We start from the raw sequence: 27,750 nt of genomic DNA on the forward strand, positions 1-27,750 counted from the left end.
TTAAATTATAAAATTAAACAATTTCAGTTTATTGTTAAATTTCAAAGTGAAGTATAACACTGGTCAACAAAATTAAACTTCTTTTTTGTTACAGAGACCAGGGTATACTCTTCACATCACATCACGTTTTTGAGATATTTCCGTTAGAAAATCGAAAATGCCGCTTTTTACCAGTTTTCAGGGTTATTTTTTAGCGTTTTCTTATTTTTTTTTTAAATAGAATTTGTAACAGTTTCTAAAAGAATTAAGTTTTGTCTCAAATATCGAAAAGTTCTGTACCAATCGCTTTCAAATTTTGACACAATTCTTTTAGAAACTGTTACAAATTTAATTTAAAAAAAAATAAGTAAACGCTAAAAAATAACTTTGAAAACTGGTAAAAATCGGCATTTTCGATTTTCTAACGGGAATATCTCCAAAACATAATGTGATAGAATTTTTCTGACTCCGGATTCGAGCTCAGCCTATAGAAAAGTATACCCTGGTTTCTGTAACAAAAACCTTGTTGACCAGTGTAATTAGCTCATGTCAAACAACTTGGATTATTTAAAATTTTGGTTTTTAAGTATTGCTTATTTCATTTAGAACTCAATAGATAGAATGTACCTGTCAATTTTCTGCTACAAAATTTCAGTGCAAGAAAAAATCCATTTTTCAATGTTTTATATATTAAATTGTACGAAATAATTTTTTTTATAAAGCCTTAGAATGGTTAAAATTTGTTTCTTAAAAAACATTTTCTTGCTCGCTAACGCTCGCAATTTATATCAACCAACTTATCACTCTTTGTACCTACAAAACTAGAGATGCCGCTGAATATTCGGCCATTTTTAAATTCGTTTACCGTAAGCAGGGCTTTTTTAAACTTTCAACTACGAATTCCTCTCCTAAAAAATACTTAAAAAGGATATTGGCAAATTTTTCGCTTCTACACAGTTCAAATGACTATTTGATTAAGCGGGATTTAGAATCGACTGCAGTTACATAGTTGATACAAAGTATTGTGATTTCAAAAAAAAAAATTTGTTTGGTCTGAGCTAACACTTAAAAAATTAGTACTTCTTTACACTCAGAAATTAGCACTTCTAATACAAAAAATACAGCCTCAAAGCGTAATACCATCACCCATTTGACTTTGACCATAATAAGATTTATTATAACAAACTTATTAAATAACAGTCAACTTTCTTCTGTTATCTTTAAACGTTAAAGATTAATCTTAAGAGCTCATAAGATACTCATTTTGTCAAAATACTTATTCCTACTGTTGTAGATTTTTTTCCATTTGCGTTCGAGAGTCGATGTTGAAAACATACGATATTTACTACCAACAGTTCTATCAAAAACCACAATTACCCGTTCTAAATCGCGACCTTCCCTCAATGTGTTGACAAGGTTACAAGGCTAATAACACTAGACTTTTGTTTAAAAAATTCAAGGTACCCAAATTTCCACATTGAATTTTTGTTTTCGGAAGTAATAACTAAATAAATTTAAATCTTGAACTACGTAAGTTTAAAAGAGCCTAATGACTCAGAAAATTTTAATTGTAATTTTGTTTGTTTATTCAAAATTTTAATCTTATAAACAATAACTTTTCTAATTTCGACGAAAACATAATGAACATATCAGCATTGTTTGTTTTGCTCCAAGATAACCCTCAACAGTTCATAGATTTTCTCTCTCTCAAATGAAACATTTAAAAATCTATCCCCTTCAATGCTTATCACAATGTCGATAAGGAACGTCCAAACAATCTGAATATTTTTTTTTCAATCGAAATTCTGTTTCAGTTAGCAAAATCGTACAATGACAACGCGAGCAATTATTTTATTTTGCAGTGTATTTTTTGTAATATTAAATTTGCATCAAATATGTGCTTTTCAAGTGCCAGTAAAACGTTTAAGAAGCAGTGAATTACAGAAATTTCGAATTCCTAGAGCAGCAAAGCTGCGATCGTATATGAATGAGTCGGTCGATCCATGTTTTGATTTTTACGAATTCGCATGCGGTAATTGGCCTAGTTTACGTCCAGCATCTGAGGCAATTCAAAGTACGTCACCGATGAAGGATTTAGAAGATGCAGTCAATAAAGACCTGCAAACAATGCTTGAAGAAGTTGTTAATCGAAATGATGGACAAGTTGGACGTAAAGTTAAAGATTTCTATACATCATGTATGGATAGTGAGAATGCTTCGCGAACAGTCAAACATGCATTTATGAATTTTGCAAAAGTGAATTCAGGAATGCCAGCTATTGATGCTCGTTTTGATGAACGCAGTTATAATTGGTTGATACAAATCAGTAATCTGAGAAAGAATTTCGGTATGGATATTCTAATTGGACTTAATATCAAACCAGACATGCAAAACAGACAAGACAGTCGAATTTACATTTCTGAACCCTCAACTCTAATTCCAAAGGGAATTTGTAAGGAAGCTGACTTCAAAAACAGTCGTTATGAAGAACTTCAAACAGAAATAACAGACAATATGGCATATTGGTTCGATATGGATAAAGGTGATGGTTCAAAATTCGCAACAGATTTGTTAGACTTTGAGACGACATTGTGTCGGGGTATGTCTGAAGAAGTTGGTCCAGATGTGTTTCCGAATATGACTAGAATGACATTGTCGGAAATGAACAGTAAATTTCCCACCATTGACTTTCAATACTTTGTGACAACAAGTTTGGGACAGCCAATACCACAAACTGTCTATTGGCAACATGAACTTTATTTCATTCATTTATCCAAGATTCTACGATCAACGCCAAAACGAATGACGGCAAACTACATTATGTATCGAGCTTTATTGGCCATCAGTTTCCCAGAAGAGTCTGATAAAGATATGCGAGCGAGTCTTTGTGTTGAAAAGTGTATGAAACATTTCTCAAAAGTTGTGGGGGAAATGTATAACAGAAAGAATTTTAACACAGAAACAGTGGAAGATATCGAGCAGATGTGGAGTAAGCTTAGAGAATCTTTCAAAGCTGATATAAATAGTCAAGAATGGATTGAAGAAACCACCCGGAGGCAAGCAGTTTACAAGATTGTTGGAATGCAACTTAGATTTGCGAATTATATGAAAGATTTATTGCACAACGAGTATGGATCTCTTAAAATCGATAGAGTACACTTTTGGGAGAATATTCTCAGTCTACTTGAATTGGATCAAAAGAACGAAGTTAAAAAACTCTACAACAATGGCGGATCAAAGGCTCCTGTTGGTAAAGAAGTTGAAGCGTTCAACATTAATGTTGGATACAGTCCGATGCAGAATATAATTCGAATGCCTTTAGGTTTACTTCAAGATCCGATTTACCATCGAACTGCTCCATATTCCTACAAATATGGAGTTCTGGGATTTTTCATAGCTCGTGAACTAGTTCATGGTTTCGATGAGATTGGTTGGAATTTCGATGAAACAACTGCTATGCGTTTATGGTGGGATATGAATTCAACACTTTTATACAAAGAGCGAGCTGCATGTTTCCGAGAACAATATGTTGCTTATGCTGGAGAAGGTTCAGGTCTATCACCAATCGAATTAGATGATAAGATTCGTGAAATTATAGCTGATAATGGAGCACTTAATATCTCGTTCAATGCATATTTACAATGGTTGCAAAAAACTGATGAACCACATGTTTTGTATGATGAAACTTTATCCGAAGTGGATTATACCAATACTCAATTGTTTTTCATATCGTTTGCACAAAATTTTTGTACTTCAACATATTCGAAAGAGGAACCGATTGGGTTCTTTCCGTGGGATGTTCCAAATTATTTGGATAAATTCCAAGTTAATGGATTGCTTTGGAATATGAGAGAGTTTTCGAGAGAATTTAATTGTCAACCTGGAACTGAAATGAATCCTGGTGATAAGTGTATTATATATTAAAAGAAAAAAATGTAGTTTTTAAAAATAATAAATATTTTATTTTGTTTGTTAAAGCATATTTTTTATAAATTTGTCTTTTAATACTCCATTTGGAGACTTATCGAGCAGGAACGAGCTTTTGGGTTTCTGCAGTATTAAGATTGATCGTGAATGTGTTGAATAAAGGACTTATTGTTTGAGACTGACAAGAGTCATTTGATATTCTGGAATTGATGAGGCCTAAAATATGAGGCCCCAAAACTCCGGTATATAAGTAGGTACAAGACCCATGAAAACATGTATGACATTTCTTTGCGATCATGTTTCTGTGTTTTATCTAGGTATGAGCTGAACATCTTAGAGAATTTTTATTATCTTGTTGCGAAAGTTTATTATAAACTATCAGATCTATCTTCGTTAACCGATCGGAACAAATTTTTCTCCAATTTGTACAAAATGTACTTATTTTGTAACGTGGTAAGCCTTCAGATTGATAAATCAAATAAAATTCGGAAAACAAATTGAAGTGTGCGTTGAAAATCATAAGTTCATACAAATTTTTTATTGTTATTGTGATTATATGTCTTCGATTCTTTTCTTGATTGTCATGAAAAAGTACATCTCTGTTAAGCCGTTCGGATTGGACTCGACTTAACGGTAAATTGTAGGCCTCTTCGATTCTTGCAAATAATTAATACGCTCAAAAGAATGGTGAGAATTGAAAGTCACTACTATTTATAATTTTAATTTTTATATAATTTTAGTTTGAAAAAAAACTCTAAAAGAAATCCTGACGAATGTGTAATTTGTTTAGATGAGCTGATTTTCCATTTAAGATATCACTATAACAAGTTTTAAATAATATTTCCTGTCATACAATTTCTTTAACTTTTTTTTGTACTTGTTTCCTTAAATTCTGCACAGCTCAAATGAAGCATTCAGAATTAAAATAAAATGAAAACTATACTTTCATTTCCTCAACGCACTGAAAACTTGAGAAAACGCCACTGCAATATAATAATTGCATGTTATTTTACATGCAAAGGATAACAGGTGATACTTGATATAATCCAGAAAATCAGTCAAGTTGGTTGGCAGTTTGATTTCCATAGGTTAAAAGCCCCCATAAATAAATAATTAAAAATGTCAATCAACAGTCATCCAATTGGATATGCAATTATAATAATAAATCAACTATATTTACATATTTCAAATGTGTATTTTGTATACAAAATCCAGTGTGGTTTTGTGTTTAGTAAAATTTATTGAATTAATAAAAGACAACTGTACGGAGTAAAATATAAAAAAAAACATGTATTTACATCTTATCTTCTCTTTAACGAAAGAAACAAGTGTTTCAAAACTTCCTTTAATATAGGCTCTCATTTTAAAAAACCTTCAAAAACTCCATTTAAAAAATAAACAATCATAATAAGACACTTTGTATAACGTTTTTATATGCCATCAACCCTGTAAGCATTCATGCCTTAAATGTAATATAGACACGAATCATTAAACTCTTCTAAATTGCACCTAATATATCATTATTATAGTTACTAAGGTCATACAGTAAATTATGCTATACTAAATAAGTTTATTATAGATTTTCTTATACACTTTGAAGCAACAACAAACAAAAAATCAATTTTCTTAACCTACATAAGTCACACCCAAAACATTAATTAACGTCAACTAAAAACAAGACATTCTCCTTGGTGTGTGGCGAACCATTGCTGCAGTATTTCATGTGGTACAGGCTTTTGCTTAAATAAATTTGACTTAAACACGAAAGTGTTGTTAAGTTTATTTTTTGCTTTTGTTTTTTTTTTTTTTTTTTGAAGGAAACAAGTTTACCAACTTGTGCCAATCGAAAAATTAATTTAAAAAAATAAAAGAACATACAAACAAAATTTTGTACTGGAAGTTGCAATCAAACAGATTTATTTTTGACAGGATAGGCAAAATAATAAAAATTGAAAAAAGTAGTAGAATAATTGGGAAAATATAATCAATAGCCCTGTTAAATTGGAGGTGGTAGTATACTCATGAGTAGATCTACTACAATTAACACATTATCTTCTACTCGAGGACATAGGAATGTGTAGTTGTTGAACGAGATTTCTACTCACGAGTAAACTACCAACTCAAATGGAACACGGCTGATATGAAAAATTTTGAATGCATTCAGTGCTGGTTGAATAAATCAAAAGAAAATTTTTAATTTTGACGGCTCAACGAAAAGGATTTTTCTTCGATTGCCGTTCAATTTTTTTTTTATTAAAATTGACATCTGATGTTCTTACCCACCCTTAATAAGCATCACCTGTCATTTCAAATGCTTTAGGTAGATTAAAAAGAGAAAATCTTCAAAAAATTATTTCCGCCAGTTTAAACGGATGTTCTCACGAGGCAACTTGAGGCATTAATTTTATCGTTTCTAATTAGCTTGCCACTGCTGTTAAGTTATTGTACCAATTAAGTAACAGAATTTATTAGGAGGCAAAACAAAATGAATATAAACTCACAGTTTGAAAAATTATAACTCAAATTGGCTCTTAAAATTCCAAAACAGCTGAGACAAAAATTGTTAAAAATCAATCAAATGCTTTTGTCATTCAAATTAAGTTTATCAATTTTTTTTTTATTTTATTGTGAAATTTGGTATTAAAAACACTTCCATTAGCATATTGCATTGTATACATTTATATCCAGATGCATTTATGGCGCTTTAGTCATCGTTGCATCTGACTCATTTCTTCTGTATGTTTTTTTTTTTCTCTTAATTTTGATTTAAAAGATCTGTTTGTTCTATTTTTAACTAAAGACATCGATCAATGTTAAAGATGAACATACTTGAAAATTTGTCCGTTTGTCGTCAGTGTTATGTGTTAGGCTTCAACATTAAAGAACTTACAAAGTGTGGAACATAAAATAACACTCAACATTTATTGATTTCGAATTTTTGTTTATTTTTTTTTTTTTCTTAATTCTATTCTGTTGGGTGGTTTTGTTATTGGTTTCTTTTTACTCTCTCTCTCTCTCTCTCTAATTTTCAATCACTTGTCTGCAGCCATAGAAATTCACAAGAAAAGAAAATAATAATAAATTACATCTATTTTTATTTAGCTTTTCACGTTTCATTTGAAATCAATCGTTGGATTGGTTTTCTTGTAGCGAAAGTTTTGTCATCATTGAGAATGAGATAATTTGTTTTTCTTTGTAGTTAGTTCATGGTAAGTAGCGTGGCATTGTCTTAGTATTGTTGTTTTATTAATTTAAAGTCGTTTTGAAAAAATTATTGATGAAAAATCGATTTTCCCTTACAAGTACTTTTTGTGTTATTCAAATCGAACTTACCCATTAGTGCTGAACGCACTTTTTCAATAAACGTCATTTTCATGGTTTGACATTAACTCAGTGGTTACATGGGTAAATTTTAGCAAGCAAAATGCATTTTCATTTGCACATTGCATTCTTCTACCACCTGCAAGGCTGCAAGTGAAGTGTCATGTTTTGTAACTAATTAGAGATGCAAAAAGTTATATAAGATAACAAGTTAATGAAATGATTTGGTTTTCTGCAAAATACAATCATTAAATAACCATTTATTATTTATATCCATTATGTTTTTGTGAGAAATTAAACACCTACAAAATAACTCTCAAACATTTTTACAACTTCTTGGTTACATTTCTCTTTAGGTAAAAGATTCCTTTCCTTTATAATGTCAATTATGTGTTATCTTTCGGCCTTGCAATGGATCACGTTTTTTTTTGTTATATTTTTTTGTTTTGTTTTTATTCGGTCTTTTGTGATTTGTCAAGATGTGTCCGCCCATAAAGTTGATTGGTACGATTATATTTCGTAACAAGAATTTTTTTTTAGCTTTTATCTTTTCTTTTTTTTTTTGCTTATTGTGTATATCAAAGAAATCTATATCTTAATAATCTTGAAGGAGGATTGTATAATATTTTCGTTTTTCTTTTCATTTCAAGGGCTTGGGACGGAGAAAGATAAACTGTATAAAAAGCTATGAAGATATTTCAGCTTATATTGTTTATGATTACAAAAAGGGAGAATCCTTAGAAGAATATTTTATTTTTTTGCCAATTTGGGAGAAATTAGTTGCCAACAAGATGAAATTGAAGGGAAATAGCTATTTCCTGCTAGTTTGGTTTTATTGTTTTTTTTTTGATAAAATAAGCTTGGTTGCAGTAAAAGTATTGCACACTTTGCTTAAAAAAGTTTTTTTCCCAAAAATCATTTTCAGGACGTTCAAAACGTGTTATTAAATTGTTTTGCATGCGTCTTGTATGCTTCAAAACCATTAAAATAAAGTTTTTTTTTTTTTGTTTAAATAAAAGTTTTCACACTTTTAACAAAACTTTGTTCATTTGCCATGCAGAATGCGGTGCAAACTGTCTTTCCAGAATTTCGTTAGTTTAGAGAATAGTTATACATACTTCATTATTATTGTAAATGTGAAATTATGCGAACTGTTTTTTGTCGGAAACCACTTATATTAACCCTCTGTAGGCACACCTCTTTTTTGCGAATTTGGTTTATACTTTTTCATGTCGCTAGAACTTTTTTCGGTCTCACTATTTTATAGAGAATTATATATGAAATTGATGTAGAATTTTCTGAGGAATTCGAATATTGTATTCACAATTAAAAATTATTATTTTCTCTTTTATAAAGAGACTTTTTTGTGACCACTTTCCATTTTTATAATGCCAAATTCGCACCCGTGTGCCGACAGAGGGTTAATTTTCAGTTTAAAATTGTTAATTTGAAACTATGCTTCCATTTTCCAAGAAAGCTTGTTAAGTCGACATTATTTTCAAGTTTAAAAAGGATTACATCAAAAACTTTTTGGAAATCAAACAATCAAGTAGGTCAAGTAAAAAAATCAATGAAATTTTAATTGTGTAAGTAAATATTTTGCTTCCTACAAAGTCCTTAAGGCCCATTTCACACATAGCCGGCGACCGGCTAACCGGCCCGGGTAGTCGGTTTTTCTTCATACTTTTTCAATTTATTCGTGTGAAGGCGCCGATAAGAACGTGTACCTAGCAACTGGCTATCTGGGCCGTTTACGCGGTTCCCGGCTATGTGTGAAATGGGCTTGTGTGGAGAAACCACAATTATTGAAGTTGAAAATTTGAAGTCCTAACATTTTTTTTCAAACAAGCGTACATACATAAAATTAGAGTTTCCGTTTATTGGTTGAAAAAGTCTTCATGTATGCATTTTGGATTTTGTATTAATAAAGAGAATTGGTCACAAAATATCTTAAAAACCCATTTTTATCTCTAGCTGTAGAGATTTTAATTCTTAATTTCAAAACATAATAGAACCTAAATAGGTGCAACAATGCCAAAACGGGCAATCTTAACGTTCGATCACAATTTCGAAGAAAGTGATGTCGAATCTATACAAAATATTTCATCCTTAGTTGAAATATTGAAATATCTAGACGTGGAAACACAATAACTGTGTGTAATTGGCGCAGGTTGTATAATCTGGAGCAAGTTCGTTGATTTCTAATCGTACTTTGTTAGAACAGCATACGAGCAAAAATTTGGAATAAACCCCTTCGAAATCACTAGTTGTAACGATTTTTCGAAAGTTGGCTGGAAACTGGAGACGGCCGAAAATAGGCAACTCTACCCTATGTACAAACAAACGACAAAACTTTTCAGTCTTGTAACAAAAAGTGAAAGAATTCGATTTAAGATATCTTTAACGAAAAGTAATTTTTAACTGATTCTCCTAATAGCAATTAGTCTCCTATTAAAAATTTGTATCTTTATTATGAAGCCTTCTATTAATAAAAGTTACAGAATTTTGCTTCACCTTTTTTGTATATTTATTTTGAAGAAACTTTGCTCTAGTAAACTTTCGTCATTCGATTCGCATTCGTCGCATTTTCATCAAGTTTCTAGAGTCTTATATTTTCTCTTAAAATAAAAAGTGAAACCTCATACTTGAAATGTATTTATATACATTTGTTCATTTGTTTATGGTTTTTTTTTTGTTAAGAAAAAGTACTTACTAACAATAAAAAAAAATATAAATATGGGGATCAGAGAGAGACTAGGTAAAGTCTAATGCTATAATACTATGGCTCATGTTGCGGTTGACGTACGCAAAACATTTGCTCATTGTAAGTTCGCGTAAAGAAATCACTCTTGTTGTTAAGTACAAAAAAAAAAATCTCGAACAAACAACAAAATAAAGAAAATAAAAAAAAAAAAAAAAAACACTGACAAACCCAGAGGATCTTGAATATAACAGAGCACTTCTATGACGAAGATACAAATGCAATATAATGTGATTGTTGATATGTATTTTTGTGCGGGAAACCACTTGACACAATTTTGCACATCATAAACAAACAGAAATCATACGATGTGTCGTAAAAAGTTCTATAAACATAATGATGTATCTTATGGAATAAGTGTATGAAAACACTCAACACTCTCTTGTTTTGTATCTACATACTGCAATGCGACATGCTTTAACATTTGATTTTATCCCCCGCCCAAAATTCTTTTTGACGATGTTCATTTAGATATATACATATGTTTGTATTCTTGTAATTATAAAAATTAAAAAAAAGCATTTCATAAATGAAAGTAGAAGCTTTTTGGGTTTTAATTATGCAAAATACTGCAGGCCATCTTAAAAAAAAAAATACTCCCAAAGAATTCTTTTGACTAAGAAAAGAATTCTCTTTGCCAAGGAAAAGTTCATTGAAACTTTTTAAATATCAAGGATTTTGTATTTCTTAAAAAAAAAAGATGGGGAAGGTAGTTGCTTGGTTGCAATAAGCTTAAGCATAGCTGTTACTTATCTAGGTATTTATTAAGCAGTACACTTTTACTTATACATCTCTAAGCACGCCGGAAGATACCTCAACCTCATACTTTAAAAGGCAAATGAAATTGGAATAATAAATAAGTATAAATAAGTATCGTTAAAAATATCATTTTCATAAATTAAAAACAAAATAATATCTTGCTTTGCCCCTTTTGGTCTTTAATGACAGTTGCTTTCCTTTTATGGACGATGACTTAGAGATTGTGGTTTGAACTCTTTTTGTCCCAACTCAACTCAATCTACCTTACCGGGTTATAATAGGGGTTTAGCTCTGTGTAGAGCACCGACCAGAGCCTGAGCTCATCGAGCTGTCTCGATTGTGCCTGACAAGTGTCCATTCAGTATCAGTAAACAACTCAATTGGAATCATCTACAGACAAAATTCTTTATCAATAAGCTTTAGTAAATTATTTCATAACTTTTTAGTTTTGTTTATTATGAATGATAGATTGTTAAAATTGCTAAGCATTTTACAATTGTTTAAAATTAAAACAATTAAGTTGGAAAATTTTAGGAGTTGTATTGAGCTTATAAAAGCACAGAGGCTTATTTTTCAATTTGTAGCCAAAACGCAAAAAAGTCATTTCGGGAACGTTTTTTAAAGTAAAGAAGAGTTAGTATATTCTTTTCGAAAAGCCCTTTATTCCCTTTATTAAGTATACCTAAGTTGAGAAGTTGTAAATGTTCAGAAAATTAAAAAACGTTTTTTTTTTTTAATATTTTCATACTGAAGTCTCGAGAGTAACAGGTGGTATGCGAGCAGTGCTACGTTTTATCCTTTATTCAGACTGAAACTGTTGTGAAATGAGTTGGTACGATACTCTGTTGGTTCGTCAAAAAATGAAAACACTATCGGGTACATTAAGGGCCAATTTTTCAATAGCCAAATAAACCTCAGCTAGAGCTTATTTCTAGAAATATCTATTTTTTTTTTTTAATATTGACATTATTCGTTTCAGAGTGTTAAGAAGTAAATATAGATTTTTTCTAGTGTCTTTTATTTTCAGTTACCAAATGTACATACATGCGCACAAAAATTTCAAATGGCACAATTTCCGTTAATAAATTTTTTCCAATTCCTTAAAGCCTGTTTATTAATTTCATATTAATTCACATAACTTTACCACTAAAACTAGATAAGCTTTTCAACCATAATAACTTTTCTAGAGCAATGAACCTTATTACAGTTTCCTTCCTTTGAATAAATTAAACTAAATCTACTCTTGCTAGTACTCTAGTAACACAATTTAGTAGCAAATTATACGACATAAATTTTTGATAGCTTTCATTTGCATAACAGTTATGTTATGAGCCTCATAAACTAAAAACAAAAACCAAACAAAAAAAAATCGAACAAAATAAACAAAACTCCCACACTTGGGGATTTTTCTATTGAATGCAAAAAAAAAGAGCCTACAGACACAACACAATTTGATAGCTCAAACTTTTATGATTAAAAACAATCTCAAGCCCGTATAACAATTCACATAAAATCCAAACCGTGCCACACAAAAATAATGAGAAACTTTTGCGATTAATTTTGAGATTCACTGGTTATTTTTGTTCATTTTTTTTTTTGGGGGTTGTCTGTGCCTTATTTTCGGCCTCTCATCTATACAGTAAAACCTGTTTAATTGGACCACCCTTGGGACCGAAGAAAAGTGGTCCGATTAGGAGGTGGTCCACTTATAGAGGTTCCTTTTTAATCGGACCGGTCCATTTAGAAAAATTTTCTCTCATTCATACCTCTAACCCACGTAAAAATGACAACAAATATAGGTACCAACAAATTTCAAAAGGCTTTTAACTTTAACTTTAACATTCTTTTTCAAATCAATTTCACAAAACAATCAACTTCAAAAACTCTATTGCACTGTCAAATTGTTTCCTTTGAAAAGAAACGAAAAATAAAATTAAACATTTTGAGGAATCCCCGCATATAGCAAATGTAACTTTGCAAAATTGGCCAAAAAAAAAAAAAATGGATGGATATGTACATGAACATTGAACACACATGTTTCATATTTTTGACTTATGGTCCAATTAAACAGGTAAAACAATAAGCAAAGAATGTTATTAAGGTGGTCCATGGTCCGATTAGCAGTTGTCCCGATTATAGAGGGAAATTTGTATGAAAAATAGCAGGGAAAGCATTAAGTGCGGTCCGAATAGGAGGTGGTCCGATTATAGAGTGTCCCAATTAGCAGGTTTTACTGTAATAATCTTTTTCTATGAAAAGTAACATAAATTGAAAAATAGAAAAAAAAAAGGAGAAAAATGTCCTTTCTTTCAGATTCTTCCACTTAATGGGAATTTCAACTCCCACAGGAGGCTGTATTCTACAATGTGGGATGCAGTAAAACATAAAATCCCTTTTGTAAATTGCAAAAAAAAAGATACCAAAAAAAAAATGGCCAATTGGCAATCTATGGTTGTAACCTGTCTACTGTCTATATGTACACCAGTCCCAGTAAAGCACTTTAAGACCAAATAAAAAAGAGGTGTGAGTGATTGGTTTGTCCAAAACCAGGATAGACACACCCCATGTCACTCAATTCAAGTTGAATGTTCTGTTTTATTTTTTTTAAACACTTTTTTTTGCGAAATATTTCAAAATATGTACTTAATTAAATCATCAAACTAAAAGTGTTCCCAAAATGTGTATTTTTTAAAAGAAGCTTTTTTAGCATTTGAAAGTCTCGAGATCATTGAACTGCTTAAAAATCAATTAACTTACTAAAGTCAATCCAACATGAAAATATTTTGGAGTTCAAAGTTAAGCAAAAATCAATACAAAATCGGTTTAAAAGACAAACAAAAATGAATAACTTTTTCGAAATAAATTCTTTAAAAATTTTGGTAGAACCTAATCAAGTGACACGCAGTGTATAAAATAGAAAACAAAAACCTATAAAAGTTAAATCGGACGAGTTTATCATTTATCATTTATTCTTTTTTTTTTTATTTTGTAAGCAATTTCTCAAGTACTAAAATGAATTTCTCAAACCTCAAACTAGGATGAAGTTAATTTACTGAAATCAAGCACATGTTGGTCCCAGATGTTGCCAAGCATCATGAATGATTTTCGAGTTATGTATTTTTTCTTAATAAAAAAAAGAGGAAAAATAAAGGAACTTCAGATATTAAACAGAAGCTACCCAACAATCCTCTGGCAGTCTGGCATAGCAAATAAATATGAAACCATAGAATTTTCTGTGCTAAAATTAATTTATTATATACCACGTCACTCGAAGAAGATATAAATTGGCCATGTCAATGTCTTCATCTTTCTCAAAGTTATTAGTCAGATAATTAATTAAGTTTATTTGCAATTTCCTGCTCTTCAAACTCAATCTTATAAATCATATACATAAAATTGAGTTCACCATAATTTTGTATTTTATGAAATTAAAAATCCCATATCCCTTTGGGAACTTTGTTGTCGAAATAAAGCTTCTTAATTCCAGACATGTCACAATCAAACAGAAAAAAAAAGTTTTTTTGAAATATAAATTTGGTGGTAAATCAATAAAATACATTTAATCTACTTTGATGTATCATGTATGTATTTATGTATGTTACATTTTTGTGACATTTCTAATTTTTAACCATGCATTATATATATTTTAATAATTAGAAAAAAAAAGGAAACTAAAAAAGATGGAAAGAAACTTTTTAGGTCATGCCCTAAATAAGTTTTTTTTTCTTCGCTTGCATTTGAATAATTAAAAAATAATTTTAAACTCTAAGTTCTGGTAAAATGCAGATATTAATTATACAAAAAAGGGTACACACATACGAATTCGTATTTAGATTGAATTTTTGTCTGTAATAATATTGGAGTATTTTATGAAATTGAAAGGTATACTTTTTTTTAGAAGATCCAACAGGTCTTAATTAAAAAGTGCATCTTTCAAAGCAAATTTGTAACAAAATGTATTCTGTTTTTGAAGAATAAATTTAAGCAAAATACTTTTTAGCTTATTTTGACACTTAGAAAACAAATTTCTATTTAAATAAATGCAATCTTATGCGCGTTTCTGTGTAATGCATAAGCTTACAAATTACTCTTATGAGTTTTTTGCAATAACTATGCAAGCAAAAGTATACCTACTTCAAGATACATTTTCGTATTTTTTTGTATACCTCATTGAAGGTTTTATTAAAATAATATTTAATTTATGGCCAATTTTTCAATAGTCAGATAAACCTCAGATAAAGCTTATTCCTAAGAATTAAAGTTTTTTTTTATATTGACATTTATTCTTCTGATAGTCTAACTGACGATTAAAAAATCAGAATATATAGAAAATATATAAACAACCTAAAACCGAATTTATTTTTTTAAAATTCTAAAACATACCTAAAAAGGTTTTTAACTTAAAACGAATGATGAAATTAGATTTCTCTTATAAAGAAGAACATAACAATGAGAGCAAAAAAAAGGGTCTCGCAGTTTTGTCTGTCTAAATCGATCTTCTTTAATTGGTCCTGTTTTTTTACCATCAGGTCAACTCACTTTTGAAAATGATTTTTACAAATTGCAACTTAACCTTAAAATTGATAAAACTATAATTTAAAGACTTTAATCTTTTTTTTTTTTTTCAACTTATAATGAAATATTATCATCCAATTTATATGAAAAAAAAATTTGCTGAGCAGAGTTTTTCTTTCAAATTTAAGCCCGAAACAAAAACAAATCACGCAAGTATTTCTTTTGTTTTCGTTTTGCGAATTAAATCCAAAAATGAGAAGTTACTGTGATTAAGAAAACACTAGGATTTAGTTATCTATTCTAATGGTGATAAAAAGTTGTGAAATGATGTTGCGAACAAACACATATAAGGTTACTGCAATGAGACAACATCTTCTGCTTCCAACTCTTCATATAAAAATCTTACAAAAATCTTTTCTGCTGTAAATTTGTTGGTAGCAATTTCCGAGGGCAGTACTATGAAGATAAATTGGATGCAGATAAATTCAACCGAAGAACTTGTAGTCTTAAAATCATATTTTTATATGTAACTTTTTACATTGCGTTTGACTAAGAGAACGTGTAAAGAACGAAATTTTGCTTAGATACAAATCTCAAAATTTCACAAACCAATACATATTTTGTTTAAGCTTTCGTCAATTTTTGGACACATAAAGTAAAAACCTGCTTACTGCCGCCTGCTTACTCATAAGCAAAATTGATTTTAAAAATTGATTTAAAATGCAAAAAAGCTTTCTTATCTTAACAATTTTTAAATTTAGTTGTTTGGAAAAAACTTTTTATTGTTTCTGTTGAAAGAAAATTGTTCATAGAAATTGTTTTTAATCAGCTCAACAACAGACAGTCAGGATTAAAAGATAAACATTTTTTAACATTCTCAATCATCATCAAAATCCGAACTTTTTTTCCATACAAAAACTATTTTCCCTAAAATCTCCCCTATTTCCCCTACCAAAAGTGTCATTGATTATTCATAATACATTTTTTTTTAACAGAATAATTAGCTCTGCTTTGTCAATGTCTAACCTTCGGTACAAACCAAAAAAAAAATGTCGAGTTCATCACGCAATTTTTGCTTAAACCCATTAATCATTCTTCTCAAATAATTCAATTTTGTACACACCTCCTTTTAGACCTAGATAATAAGAATTTAAGTCTTACATTTCTGTAAAGAGAGATAAGTTTTCTTGTCAATAATTTGCATATTCTATAGATTTTCTACCTTAAAAAGCTATATTCCCATTATTACGTACGTAGAGTTTTGCCTTACTTGATAATATAGCCGGGGGTTTTTAGATGTATGTATCTCTTTTTTTGAACAACTTAAAACAACAACAAAACAATAAAAACTTATATATACACAACTGCATTACTTGCTTTTGTATAAAATCTACCGTTTTAGGTGATTCTACGATGAATACATAATCAAGGTTATTATAATAGCTTCAATGTGGGTATCTATCTACACAAGAATTTTCAACCTACATTAAAGTTACAATGAATATAGTATACTATAGCAGCCAAGAAGGTTTTTAGCACTTTTGTTTTTGTTTTTCTTTTTTTCTTAATCGACTTATAGCACGCAATTTACGTAGGTCGTTCATTGATGCGAATATTTTATGTAGGTATATTATGTCTGTACTCGTATAAATAAACTCAAATTCTTCACACCATTTCAAGCTTTATAAATACCTTTTTTTTTTAAAGAGCTCTAATCCAAATCAATCAAACCCAATAACGTAACTTAAATCAGGTTTTACTTATTTTGTTGTTGTTGCTATCGAGGAATAATTTAAATCCAATTGGATTACAAGTTGCACTTACTTACTTTTTCCCACGTCTTTAAAGCCGATTGAAAGTCTTGATAGACAAATAGATACACTTTTTTTCAATATACTACCTCTCCTCTCTCAATCAAATCACCGTAAAATAAGGTCAATGCAATGAGAGCAATTAAATTTACATACACTGAATATGAAGCTTTCAAAAACTACATCACACGATATCGGAAATAGATCTGCTGAATAATTACAAAACAAAAATACTACGCAATTTATTGTCGTTAAGTTAAAGTACAAAACCACCCAAAAACCTCGTCGTCATACTAAAACACAACAAGGAAGACGTAATAAATCAATAAGAAAGAAGGAAACCTTTCTTCTTTTGCTTGTAGAGCCATTTCCTTTTCTTGTTTTTATTGCAAAAATAACATTTTACGCTAGAATGTTGGTCGCCATTGTACTTTATTATATGCTTCAACAAAAAAGCACCCAACAGTATTATACTGTAGCCGTAGTAGATGTATGGAAAATGGAAAATCGATTTTGAAAAAAACACTCCCCCCATGTTGCTGCTCAACGAGACTCCTTGAACATAGAGAGAAAACACTATGGAGAGCTTACGTCACACACAATTTTAAGGACTCCAAAAAAGGAGTAGATAGATACTTTTTTTTAATAATTCTTTTTACTATATTTTTTTTGAAAAATTACCTTTTTCACTAGAAGATAAACGAACTTTAAGATGAAACGACCCAAAGGTGTTATGTTGTATTCCAATATAATGCCTTTTCAAGGATTCCACAAGGAATCCCAACTTTTATTTTTTCTACTTAATTTTGTATAAACTGCCAGGATTTTTTTTCACCACACTTCTGCTTATGAAAAATTCACAAGGCAACCACCATATTGCTGTGATAACACTTTTTCATTTGATTTTTTTTTTCCAACAAGGATTTTGAAAAATCCTTTTTTTTTCAACCAAAAGGATTCTATCAAATATTGCACATGATTCACATCACTCTCTAAATACTGATTGAGAAACTTGACGAATCTGAATCACAGAAGCACCAAAAATTTTTTTTTTTTGAAAATTATGTAAAACACAGAAATCTTTTGGGAGATACTTTTTCCATATAGAATGCAACTGACGACACACGAAACGATTGATGGGAAATATGTTTTCCTTGGATTTTCCAAGATTTTCTAAATTTCTTTAACAAAAAAAACCAAGATTGATGTGAAAAAATGAACAAAAATTTAAAAATAAAACTTTTCGATTCAGTTTTTATTTTTTTTTTTTATTCCTTCCCGGATTGTGAGGAAAATCACTAACGCTTTTGGATACTTATTAGATACTTTTCCGAATGGGCATGTTGCTTATGTTGACCACTATTCGTATCGTATTTCGACGATAGGGTGTAAGTGGAGAGTTTACTGTGTGCAGCATAAAAGTTTAAGAGGGGAAATGTGTGGTGAATATTTGCGACGACTTGCGTGCAATCCTCAGTCACGTTTGTTGCTGGATAGATAGAGAGATACGTAAAAAAAAAAATGGGAAAATGAACCAAACCACCGAACGTTAGACGAACTAGGCACACCAACTTGGCACAGAGAAGCAAAAAAACAAATGAAATTATCAAACAACCACTGACAAAAGAAGAAGAAGATGGAGAAACGCTTGTAGAATGAGAGATAAAAAGCCCGAGATGTCGTGCGTTCCACTTAAATGCTGGAAGCACAGTGTCGAAGGCTTGTTTTTCCTATCCCGCTGCTGTCGACTTTGTCATATGTGTGTTCCATTAAGCGTGTGGTGTTTTTTTTTTTTTGTTTTTGGCTTTTTTGTGTCGATTGTACTTGGTATTATGCACCCAACTTTTAAAATCCGACAGTGACGTCCGTCTGTCCGTGTTGGTTGTCGTTGTCGTTTTAACGCATAAATTACTGGATGCAACTTATCATTTGGGTTGTTTTTTTTTGTTTTTGTTTGTTGTGTTAGATGAGACATGTACAAATCTTATCTGCCCATAGATTGGATTATGTGCATTTAATCTGACGCCAACATGTCGACAGATATAGAAATATTTTCTATGTATAATGTATAATTGCATTACTGGAGCATAGTTTGCTTAGTTGTATACACAACACATATTTGTTTTTTTGATGAAGATTTGAAGTTGGTATTTCAAATTGCAAGAAGGTGACTTCACGCCTACACTCATGATGAGATAACCACACGAGTCACTTGAAGTCATGTTTGAGGTAGTATGTGATCAAGTTTCCTTGTTTAGGAAATCTGCTTTTGTTGTTTTTTTGGTGTGGTTTTGTTTTTTTGCATTGAGATTGAAAGAGTTGATCGAAGAGATAAGAAAAATGTCTGTGTAGGCAGATCGCATCTTGAATTCAAAATGTACCTATTAAGAGTTAAGAAAAATATTTTAAAAAAAATATATGTAAAGTTCTTTGATACATTGTTACATATTACTTGAGTTGTTTTTTTTTTTTATTCCAAGAAGTCATCTAGGTACCGTAGATATGGCATGATCTTGTGTGTAATAATGCTAAAGTTTCAGTTTTGTTCATGGTTGAACTTTGTGCAGACGGATTTTTTATGGACAAAAAGATGAAAAATTAGTATTTAAGTACTGTTACAAGAATTCTGCTTCATCATCGTTTTTTAGAATTTTTTATGTAGGTATAGTACATAAAGACATATGGTATGTATTTGATTTTTAATGATACCATTTAAGAAAACTAAATCATGTATTTATAACAAACCATTTATTTTTAAACAAATCAAAAAATCTGTACTCCGGCTCTATTACTATTGTAATAAAAATACAAAATTGACTGATTTTTAGAAAATTGAATCAATTCATTCCTTATTAAAAATGAAAACTATATGTTTCTATGCCTTCTAGGGTTTGAGAAAATGATTTTTTCTCGAATGACTTGAAGCAAGTTTGGAATTTTGTTAACTTAACCAAAAGGCGTTAAATAAAACAGAAGAAAAATGTTTTAATAAAATAAATATAAATAAGAAAGAGGAGAAACTCAAGTTTTACTTCGCAGAGACGACATTTTTGCTCACATTCAAACTTTTTTTGTCGGATGGGTTTACGTACCTACCCGAGTTTACTGTTTAATCAACAAATCACTGATAAGCGCACATTACCAACTTCTAAGAGTTCAACATCTAACACTTCAGCTTGTCGATATACTGTATTCATTAAATCAATTCAGTATCTAAGTAGTCTATCAAACAGAATTTGGTTATAGATAAAGATTGTGCTTTACTTCATTAAAAATATTCAAACTGTTCACATTGAATTTACATATTTATCTTAATTATTCTTCTGGAACAAATTCGACTTACTATACAGCTATGTAGTCATGTTAAATTCGTGAAATACTTTTTATGGATGTTACCTGAGTACAAAAGGCAATTTTATGGTTTATAATAACCCAACAAAAAAATACCCAATTGTTAAAATTGCCAAGTGGAGCTGAAAACATAGAACAAATTATCTTGTACTATGCATATTATCTTGTTCTTTCGATCACGGGACAAATTTGCCAAAGAAATATCTTCAATCTCAATTGATTTTTTTTAGAGTTTTTACCGAATGCTTTTCAAACTTTCATTATGGATCGGATTTTATTGCAAGTATGTAATTACATTTAGCAGATACAAAAATAAAAAAAACAAAGTCTAATCGATCGTCAGATCAAACAATATCATAGAGAACAAAAGATTCTCAATTAATTTTACGACGTTTTTTTTATAGACTCCAATTTTCTCGATTAGTAACTACTTGTCGACAGCGTTTAATGATTTCAATAAAAAAATTATGTCTCCTAACAGAAGTGTTAATTCCCACTAAATGCTTGGTATATGTATTTAAAAATATGTAAATGTCAAGAAACCAACAAAATTCTTATTTTTTAAATGCCCATTTTTAAATATCATTATAAACCACAAACACAATAAATTTTTATTGTTTTTTATAAAATTAAAAAAAAAACCCCCACATCACCGCCACCACTGTCTTAAACTTCCTTGCAGGGAGTCATATAAAAATCCACCACCACAAGGATAAACTTAATTTTCTCAGCAAAAAAAAATTGAAAAAATAAAGCTGAAAAGCAAAATTGTGCATTCTGAGCACGTTTCACCGATGTTAACAAACGACACAATATGGAATTTTATTATACCCATTTTAGACTACATGCGTAGAAAGGGGCTTGCTGAATCGATTGAAATATACTCCACAGGAGATTTAAGCCCACAATGGAGAGGGGTATGGTAGGAACCACCATGCCTAAAGAAAAATGAGAAAAATAATGTTTAAATGTATTTAGGAATCCTCCAACGCATCTTAAAAGGAATTTATATTCAGAGAGCGTAACGAAACCTCATTTCATTTTGTGCCGACTTTAGAGATGGATTCACCTCTTCCACCTTTTTTTTTTCTTTTACAAACTTCCCAGAGTCCTTCGTAAGTTTTATTTTTATTTATTTATTCTAAAATAAATATTCAAAGCTTCCTCCATTTTTTCCCTGCAACTATTATAAAAGTTGAGTATGCGCTAAAGATACAATTGAAGATTGGGAGATGCCAGTTCTGTGGTGAATATGGTAAAAATGAAAAATTAAGGGTAATTATGTAGTCTCTTTGTTACAATAGGAAACTTCATTAAAAGAAAAGCAGAAAGGCAAATAGAGGGTGGTGGTAGGTAGGTAACATACCACCGTTGTCCCCAATTACTTTTGATCTCCTCGCATATTCTCTCCACTTTTATATTTCCGTCAATAGTTCATGGCTGACTCTTACCATATTCGAACAAACCCCCTTCTAGTTACACCATCATCAGGCAACGGATGGTTGTAAGTATGAACTCATTTGGCAGTTTTGTCAATGAAGTTTATGACCAGCCTTGGGCGATGGCTTTCCTTATAAAAAACCTACAACCACATACACGAACCGATGCGATGTGATAAAAAATTGTTAGTGTGATACATGATTAAGGGAAATTTAACGATTTGTTTACCAGCAACGTTCCATGTACCAAATGCCACAAAGTGTTTTATTATAGCTTAACGATGTTGGCAATCAGAATCAGAAGCTCATTTTATTTACCGAGGGAGAAAATTTGAATTTCATTTGTAAATGTTAAATATTTAAACGTTCACAGGTCTGTTAAAACACGAAAACAAATATTAGCTTAAAAAGTGTGTAGGTGCATGTTAGTTTGTCATAAAGAGTAAATGCACTTTAACAATTTGACAAGTTAAATATTGTATCAATGTGAATGAGAATATGAAGTACGTATTGTTTGATTAAACACATTTCTGCATATTGATTGAAACTATGCATGTGTAAAGATTATTCATGAAAACCGTATAATCTCTTGTCTTTAGATGCCAATCAAGGTCCAATAAAAAAAAAATGGGGAATTTGATGACAGCGAAATTTCGGTCAAGGAAATCAGGTACAAATGCATGTATCTGTGCTGGCGACATTTGGCGGTCATGTATCCTTTGAAACTGAGGTTGATATTGGTGACAAATCAATAAAATACAACCAAAAGAGTGAAATTCATGAAATTCAACATTTCGTCCCTTTAGGGACAATGCATGTGAAAAATTGAATATTAGCAAAAGTCGGTTTTCGAAATTAATTTCTTTTGCAAAATTTATATGAGTTCTTCTCTTGTGGGCTGGAAACTTTAATATTATATTTCTTCTTAATTTTACGCATATTTCATTTCCGATAAAAAAAATAATGTCAAATAGTATGCGAGAAAACTGATTTTATATTTCAAAAAAATGATCTTGACGTTCTAAAGTCAAATATTTTCATAAAAATCGTTTTTTCCATTATGGTTTAATAGCACTTTACTTTGTTTACCATCTTAATATGTTTGAGGTCTCGTTTTCGATATTTTTACGAATCTTTAGTTTTCCCTATAGTAGCTATGGCCTATGGACATACAGAAATTAATGTCGTTAAATAAAAAAACCTCCATCACATTTGAATACTTTTTACAAATGTAGATGCAGCAAAAAAAACTTCAAAAATCATAGTTGAGTTGATTTTTTTATTGGTGGTTCTATGAATAAAATATATCTACCCCACAAAGAAAATCTAAAAGCTTTTTATGTGACAAAAAAAATCTGAGTTTGGAATTTTTTTTGCAGAAAATTCTGAAAAATATATGGACTTAATATTGAATTTTTAAATGAAAGTGCAAAAAAAAAACGAGAGATTTGAACCAAAAAACGGATTTCAGCTCACTGAAGTTGACATTGAGTGTCCAGAAATTTTAACTTCTTCCAAAGGAAAAGTATTGGTTTCGTGTGAAAACTCAGCGATCAATGATTTAGAATTGCAAAAACGTGGTTTTCGTCATGCTGTCCAGCTCAGTACATGCTCTTTGCGTCCATATCCATATGTACACTTTTTTCTGTCCAAAAGGCGGAAAATTATATATAAATTAGCTATGTCTGATTTTTATAGAATTCAGAAAGTTGAATTTTTTATTTTGTTTTTCAATACATTGAAAATAAAAAACAGACACCACTGATGGTAATGGTGTGAGCCACTGGTACTGCTGACGATCATACATAATATTTATGTCTAAATATTTGTTCCAAAATATGTTACAACTAAATATTTTGACCAAAAAAATGCTTGCATTTTTTAATTTAAACTACCAAATTTTCAGGATTAATACTCACGATAAAACCAAAGAGCTTGAAAAATTATGGAAAATTTTTTGTAACTGCATTTTAAATAAGAGTTATCTTAAATAACAAAAATATTTTTTTTTTTATTACCAGTACCAGTAACTTATCAAATAATAAGTAAGTGGAAGAAAATAAAAAATTTAGCATAAATAAATTGTTCAAAACTGCATCCAAGGACTAATTGATGGTACTGGATAACATGGTTGAACCTTCTCAATCTAAATATGTACCGAATTATATCATTAGCTTCACTGATCTATACTCTAATATTGGTAACTGATTCTCAGCTTCGTTTCGAACGCAGCTTTAGGTTGAAAATCGTATTTAATTTTCGTATATACGAGCAACAGAATGATTAATAATGGCCATTTGCTGAAAGCAATCGATTTATTTTTAAACCAAGGCTCATTTAACGGTTCTCAAATATGAGTTTTTATTTTGAAAGTACAATTATTTTGTATTTGATTGGGTTCAGTGTTTAGTTTTAGTGTCCGTTCATAGATATCTTGTAGATCTTTATTCTACACGCTAAACTGGAAACAAAGAGCTAAGGATAGAATTGGCTGGAGAAGTTTGTTCTTTGAAGCCCGAATCCACAACGAATTGTAGCCGCTTTGTGGCTCTAGTCACCCTAAGTAAGTAGGGTAGCTATGCAATATCATAAAATCTGACTGAAATGGGGACAGTATTTCTTTACTGTCGATTAGTTTTTTTATTTTAACACTGAATTTTTGAAAGTGGGTTTTTTTTAAGTTTCGCACGTAGGTAAACGACAACGTTTAACCTATGTATAAAGGTAAGTTAAGTTTTTTTTTTATAATTTCTTCATAGCGAATGAAATGTTAAACATTCTGAAATGTTAAACAATGTTAAACATTATTTTGATTATCGATATCGAATTTATCGATTTATCGATCTCAAAGATACTCATTAAATATTCGAAAAATATAAAAATTTCTGTCTAAATGACTTTGATCGCGGTAAAAGATATCTACACGATCACTGATCTTCAGGATACTTTTGAACTTGTTCCAAAAATTATTTGGTATGAACATGACAAAAATGCCAAAATGCTCAGTTTTAATTTTAACCTCCCGAATAGTTATTAAAATATTGTTAAGTAGCTTTTTAAAGTTTTAAACTTTTTAATTGCAGTCACAATTGAGACCTGGGCCAGTTGAACAAATATTTGATCCGCGGATCAACAACTTTGATGAGGTGTAGTACTGTTTCAAGGTCCATACATGCAAAAATAGTCACATCCATGCTTGAACCGAAGTTGACCCACAGCTAATCCGCCGAAATCGCCAAGTTAAATTCCTGAACCAAAGCTGTGAGATAATGACGCAGTTTTACTAATTTGAGGGGGCTCTTTCCGAATTTGAAAAGCGATATTTTTTAATGGATTTATCGTGTTTATACCAAACACTGCAGGTTTTTAAAGGTACTTTTTAAATAACATGACCTATGGTCTGAAATGACTTAGTGACAGGTAATAAAAAACAATTGGTGTTAATATGCCAGTTTTCTGAAGCCCCTTCTATTCATGATAATGTCAAGTCGAAACAAAAACAAAAAAGGGTTGGGATGGATGATAAGACCTTCTCAAGGTTTTCCAATTAGAATCACCAATTTTCAACCCTTTGACAAACAGTGTCACTCAATTATTATTTTCTACAAAAGTAGTCTTTACTGATTAAATCCAACAGGACTCACAGGATAATAACATAGGGTAGTTTTATTTTTGCTTTACCATCGTCGACACACCCTTTTACAAATTTGCATTTCAGTAAAAATACTCGCCAGGAAGTAAGTAATTTTCTACATGATTTCAGTTCATTCTTCATTTGCTTTCTACTCTTTTTTTTCCGAAAATATTTTAAAGTTTCAATGACACCACTACCAAAACAATAAACTACAATCTTAACTACCTTACCTAATTATTAAAAAAACAAATATTAAACAAATAATAACACAAAAATTTGGTCATCGAAATGATTCATAATCAACTCTTTTTTTTTTTTGCTTTTACAAATGGAAAACATAAAACAAAACGAAATAAAAATAAAAATAAAAATAAGATTAAAGTTCTTCCAGTTTGCAAAAAAATTATAAATTCAAGTTGGAATCCCACGTAACCTGCCTTTCCTCTCTCTGGCCTCTCTGGGACCAATCATTTTAACCATTTTAACCGTTTTTAATATCCACCCAGCCCAGCAGAATCTAAAAAGGAAACACACAAAATTATTCGTCACCATTCCACAACGACAACGAACAACTTCGAAGTCTCGTAAGTCGTAACCACTTTGGCCAATTTGCAAAGCGCGTTTCCATTCCACAACAATTCCAACAACAACAAAATCTATGTTATAAAAAAAGAAGATAAAAAAAACTATAAAGGCTTACCTTTTTTGCAACGACAAAGTTCCTTCATTTTTTTTATTTTATTTTAATTCCAATAACACAAAAAAATTAATTATGTTCGGAAGCAATTTAATTGCCCTTTCCACTGATAAATACTTTACAAACAATCGAATATAATAAACATTTTCTTTTTTATTTTTACTTTTTTCTTGTGTAAAATACAACAATGGAGAATATATAATAAATTGGAAACACACAGAAGAACTTTTGAGCTTTGCGAAAAAAATTAAAATTTTCTCTTTTTTTTGTGTTTCTTGATGCCAGACAAAAATTGGTTTTGTTTACAAAGCTGTTTCGCAAAGGTTTTTCTTTTTTCGTTATAATAAAACTATTTCGGGATGAATAGTGTTGAATGTTGTTGCGAATTTTGTTGTTCTTTGGGTTTATGATTTGTTTAGTTAATTTTTTTTGTGTTTTTTTTATTTTTTGCAAATTAAATTTTTTAGTCGTTGTCACGGACACGAAAAAAGACTACATCGTTGATGGTGGTCGGAATAAAAATCGTGGAAAAATGTGTATTTGTAGATAGGCAGAGAAAATGTGTAATTGTGAATGGAGACGAATGTTGTAGAGAAGGAAAATGTCAGAAAATAAATTTTATTATTGTGAATGATTTATGCTAACTAGAAAAAGTATGGCCGTTTTTCATTGGAAAATATAACAGTTTTAAAAAGGGGTCAGTTTTGTGAAAACAGGGTGATTCTATTCTATACAAGTCAAAAAGTGAAAATTTTCAAACGCGTTTTGTGACAGTTTTTCTGACCACAAAATTAAAAATAATGATGCAGAAAGCTTATTTTTTGGTTCAAAAAACAAATTTTGTATTTTTTTGCAAAAACAAATAGCGCTAGAAAGAAATAAAAAAATTTTACTTCTGTAAATTTCCTACTTTTTCACTTTTTAGGTTATTCTAGTTATTTCTTATTTCTTATTTGTTTTTTTTATTTCTTTTTAGTACGCAGCTGAAGCGAAACGAAATTTTCTATACAAAATTTCGTTAACGAAATCTTGAACGAAATTTAATTTGTTTTGTTTTTGCTTTTAAACTTATTTTTTGATGTTTTTTCTTGAATTAAGCCTCAACTACATTGGCTCAAAAAGTGAAAAAGTACAAAAGTGAAAATTTTCAAACGCATTTTTGTATAGTTTTTCGGGCTGGAAAATAAAAACAAATGATGCAGAAATCTTATTTTTTGGTCTAAAAAACAATTTATATACTCTTTTTCACAATACAATTGCGCCAGCGAGAAAAAAAATGTTTTCACTTTTGTAATTTTTCAAAAAGTGGTGTATGTAGTTAAGCCTTTATTTTATTTGTACTTTTAAGGCTTGGCCACACCGGAGGGTATGCGTAAGCGGTACGGGTAGCGGTAACTATATTTGTATGAAAAAAATTCCACATCTGAACGTTGATATGTCAGTTTGACATATCACCCACCCTCCGGTGTGGCCAAGCCTTTATTATTTTTACTTTTCTATAATACCTGATTGTATTTCTTGGTTAACATGTCCGTTGTTGACTTTGGAGACTTCAA

At 30.3% G+C, this 27,750-nt stretch overlaps 2 protein-coding genes across 2 annotated transcripts in view; one reads left to right on the top strand and one right to left on the bottom strand.

Annotated features, from left to right (window-relative positions):
• Nucleotides 1-26,727, bottom strand: part of LOC129916467 (ubiquitin carboxyl-terminal hydrolase 46) — a 46,817-nt gene extending 20,090 nt beyond the window's left edge. The window contains exon 1 of the mRNA XM_055996445.1: nucleotides 26,198-26,727. The gene's annotated coding sequence lies outside the window, so the exon portion shown is untranslated. The remainder of the gene's footprint in view (nucleotides 1-26,197) is intronic.
• LOC129916466 (neprilysin-4-like) lies at nucleotides 1,759-3,964 on the top strand. The gene has a single exon (XM_055996444.1). The coding sequence runs from the start codon at nucleotides 1,810-1,812 to the stop codon at nucleotides 3,901-3,903; it is 2,094 nt and encodes a 697-aa protein (XP_055852419.1). The 5' UTR covers nucleotides 1,759-1,809; the 3' UTR covers nucleotides 3,904-3,964.
• Nucleotides 26,728-27,750: the final 1,023 nt, after the last annotated feature.

Source organism: Episyrphus balteatus, chromosome 3 (genome assembly GCF_945859705.1).
Source record: "Episyrphus balteatus chromosome 3, idEpiBalt1.1, whole genome shotgun sequence".
Classification (NCBI taxonomy): Eukaryota; Metazoa; Arthropoda; class Insecta; order Diptera; family Syrphidae; genus Episyrphus; species Episyrphus balteatus.

Coding starts and splice junctions, on each gene's coding strand:
- LOC129916466 (XM_055996444.1), top strand. CDS start 1,810: ATGACAACGCGAGCAATTATTTTATTTTGCAGTGTATTTTTTGTAATA.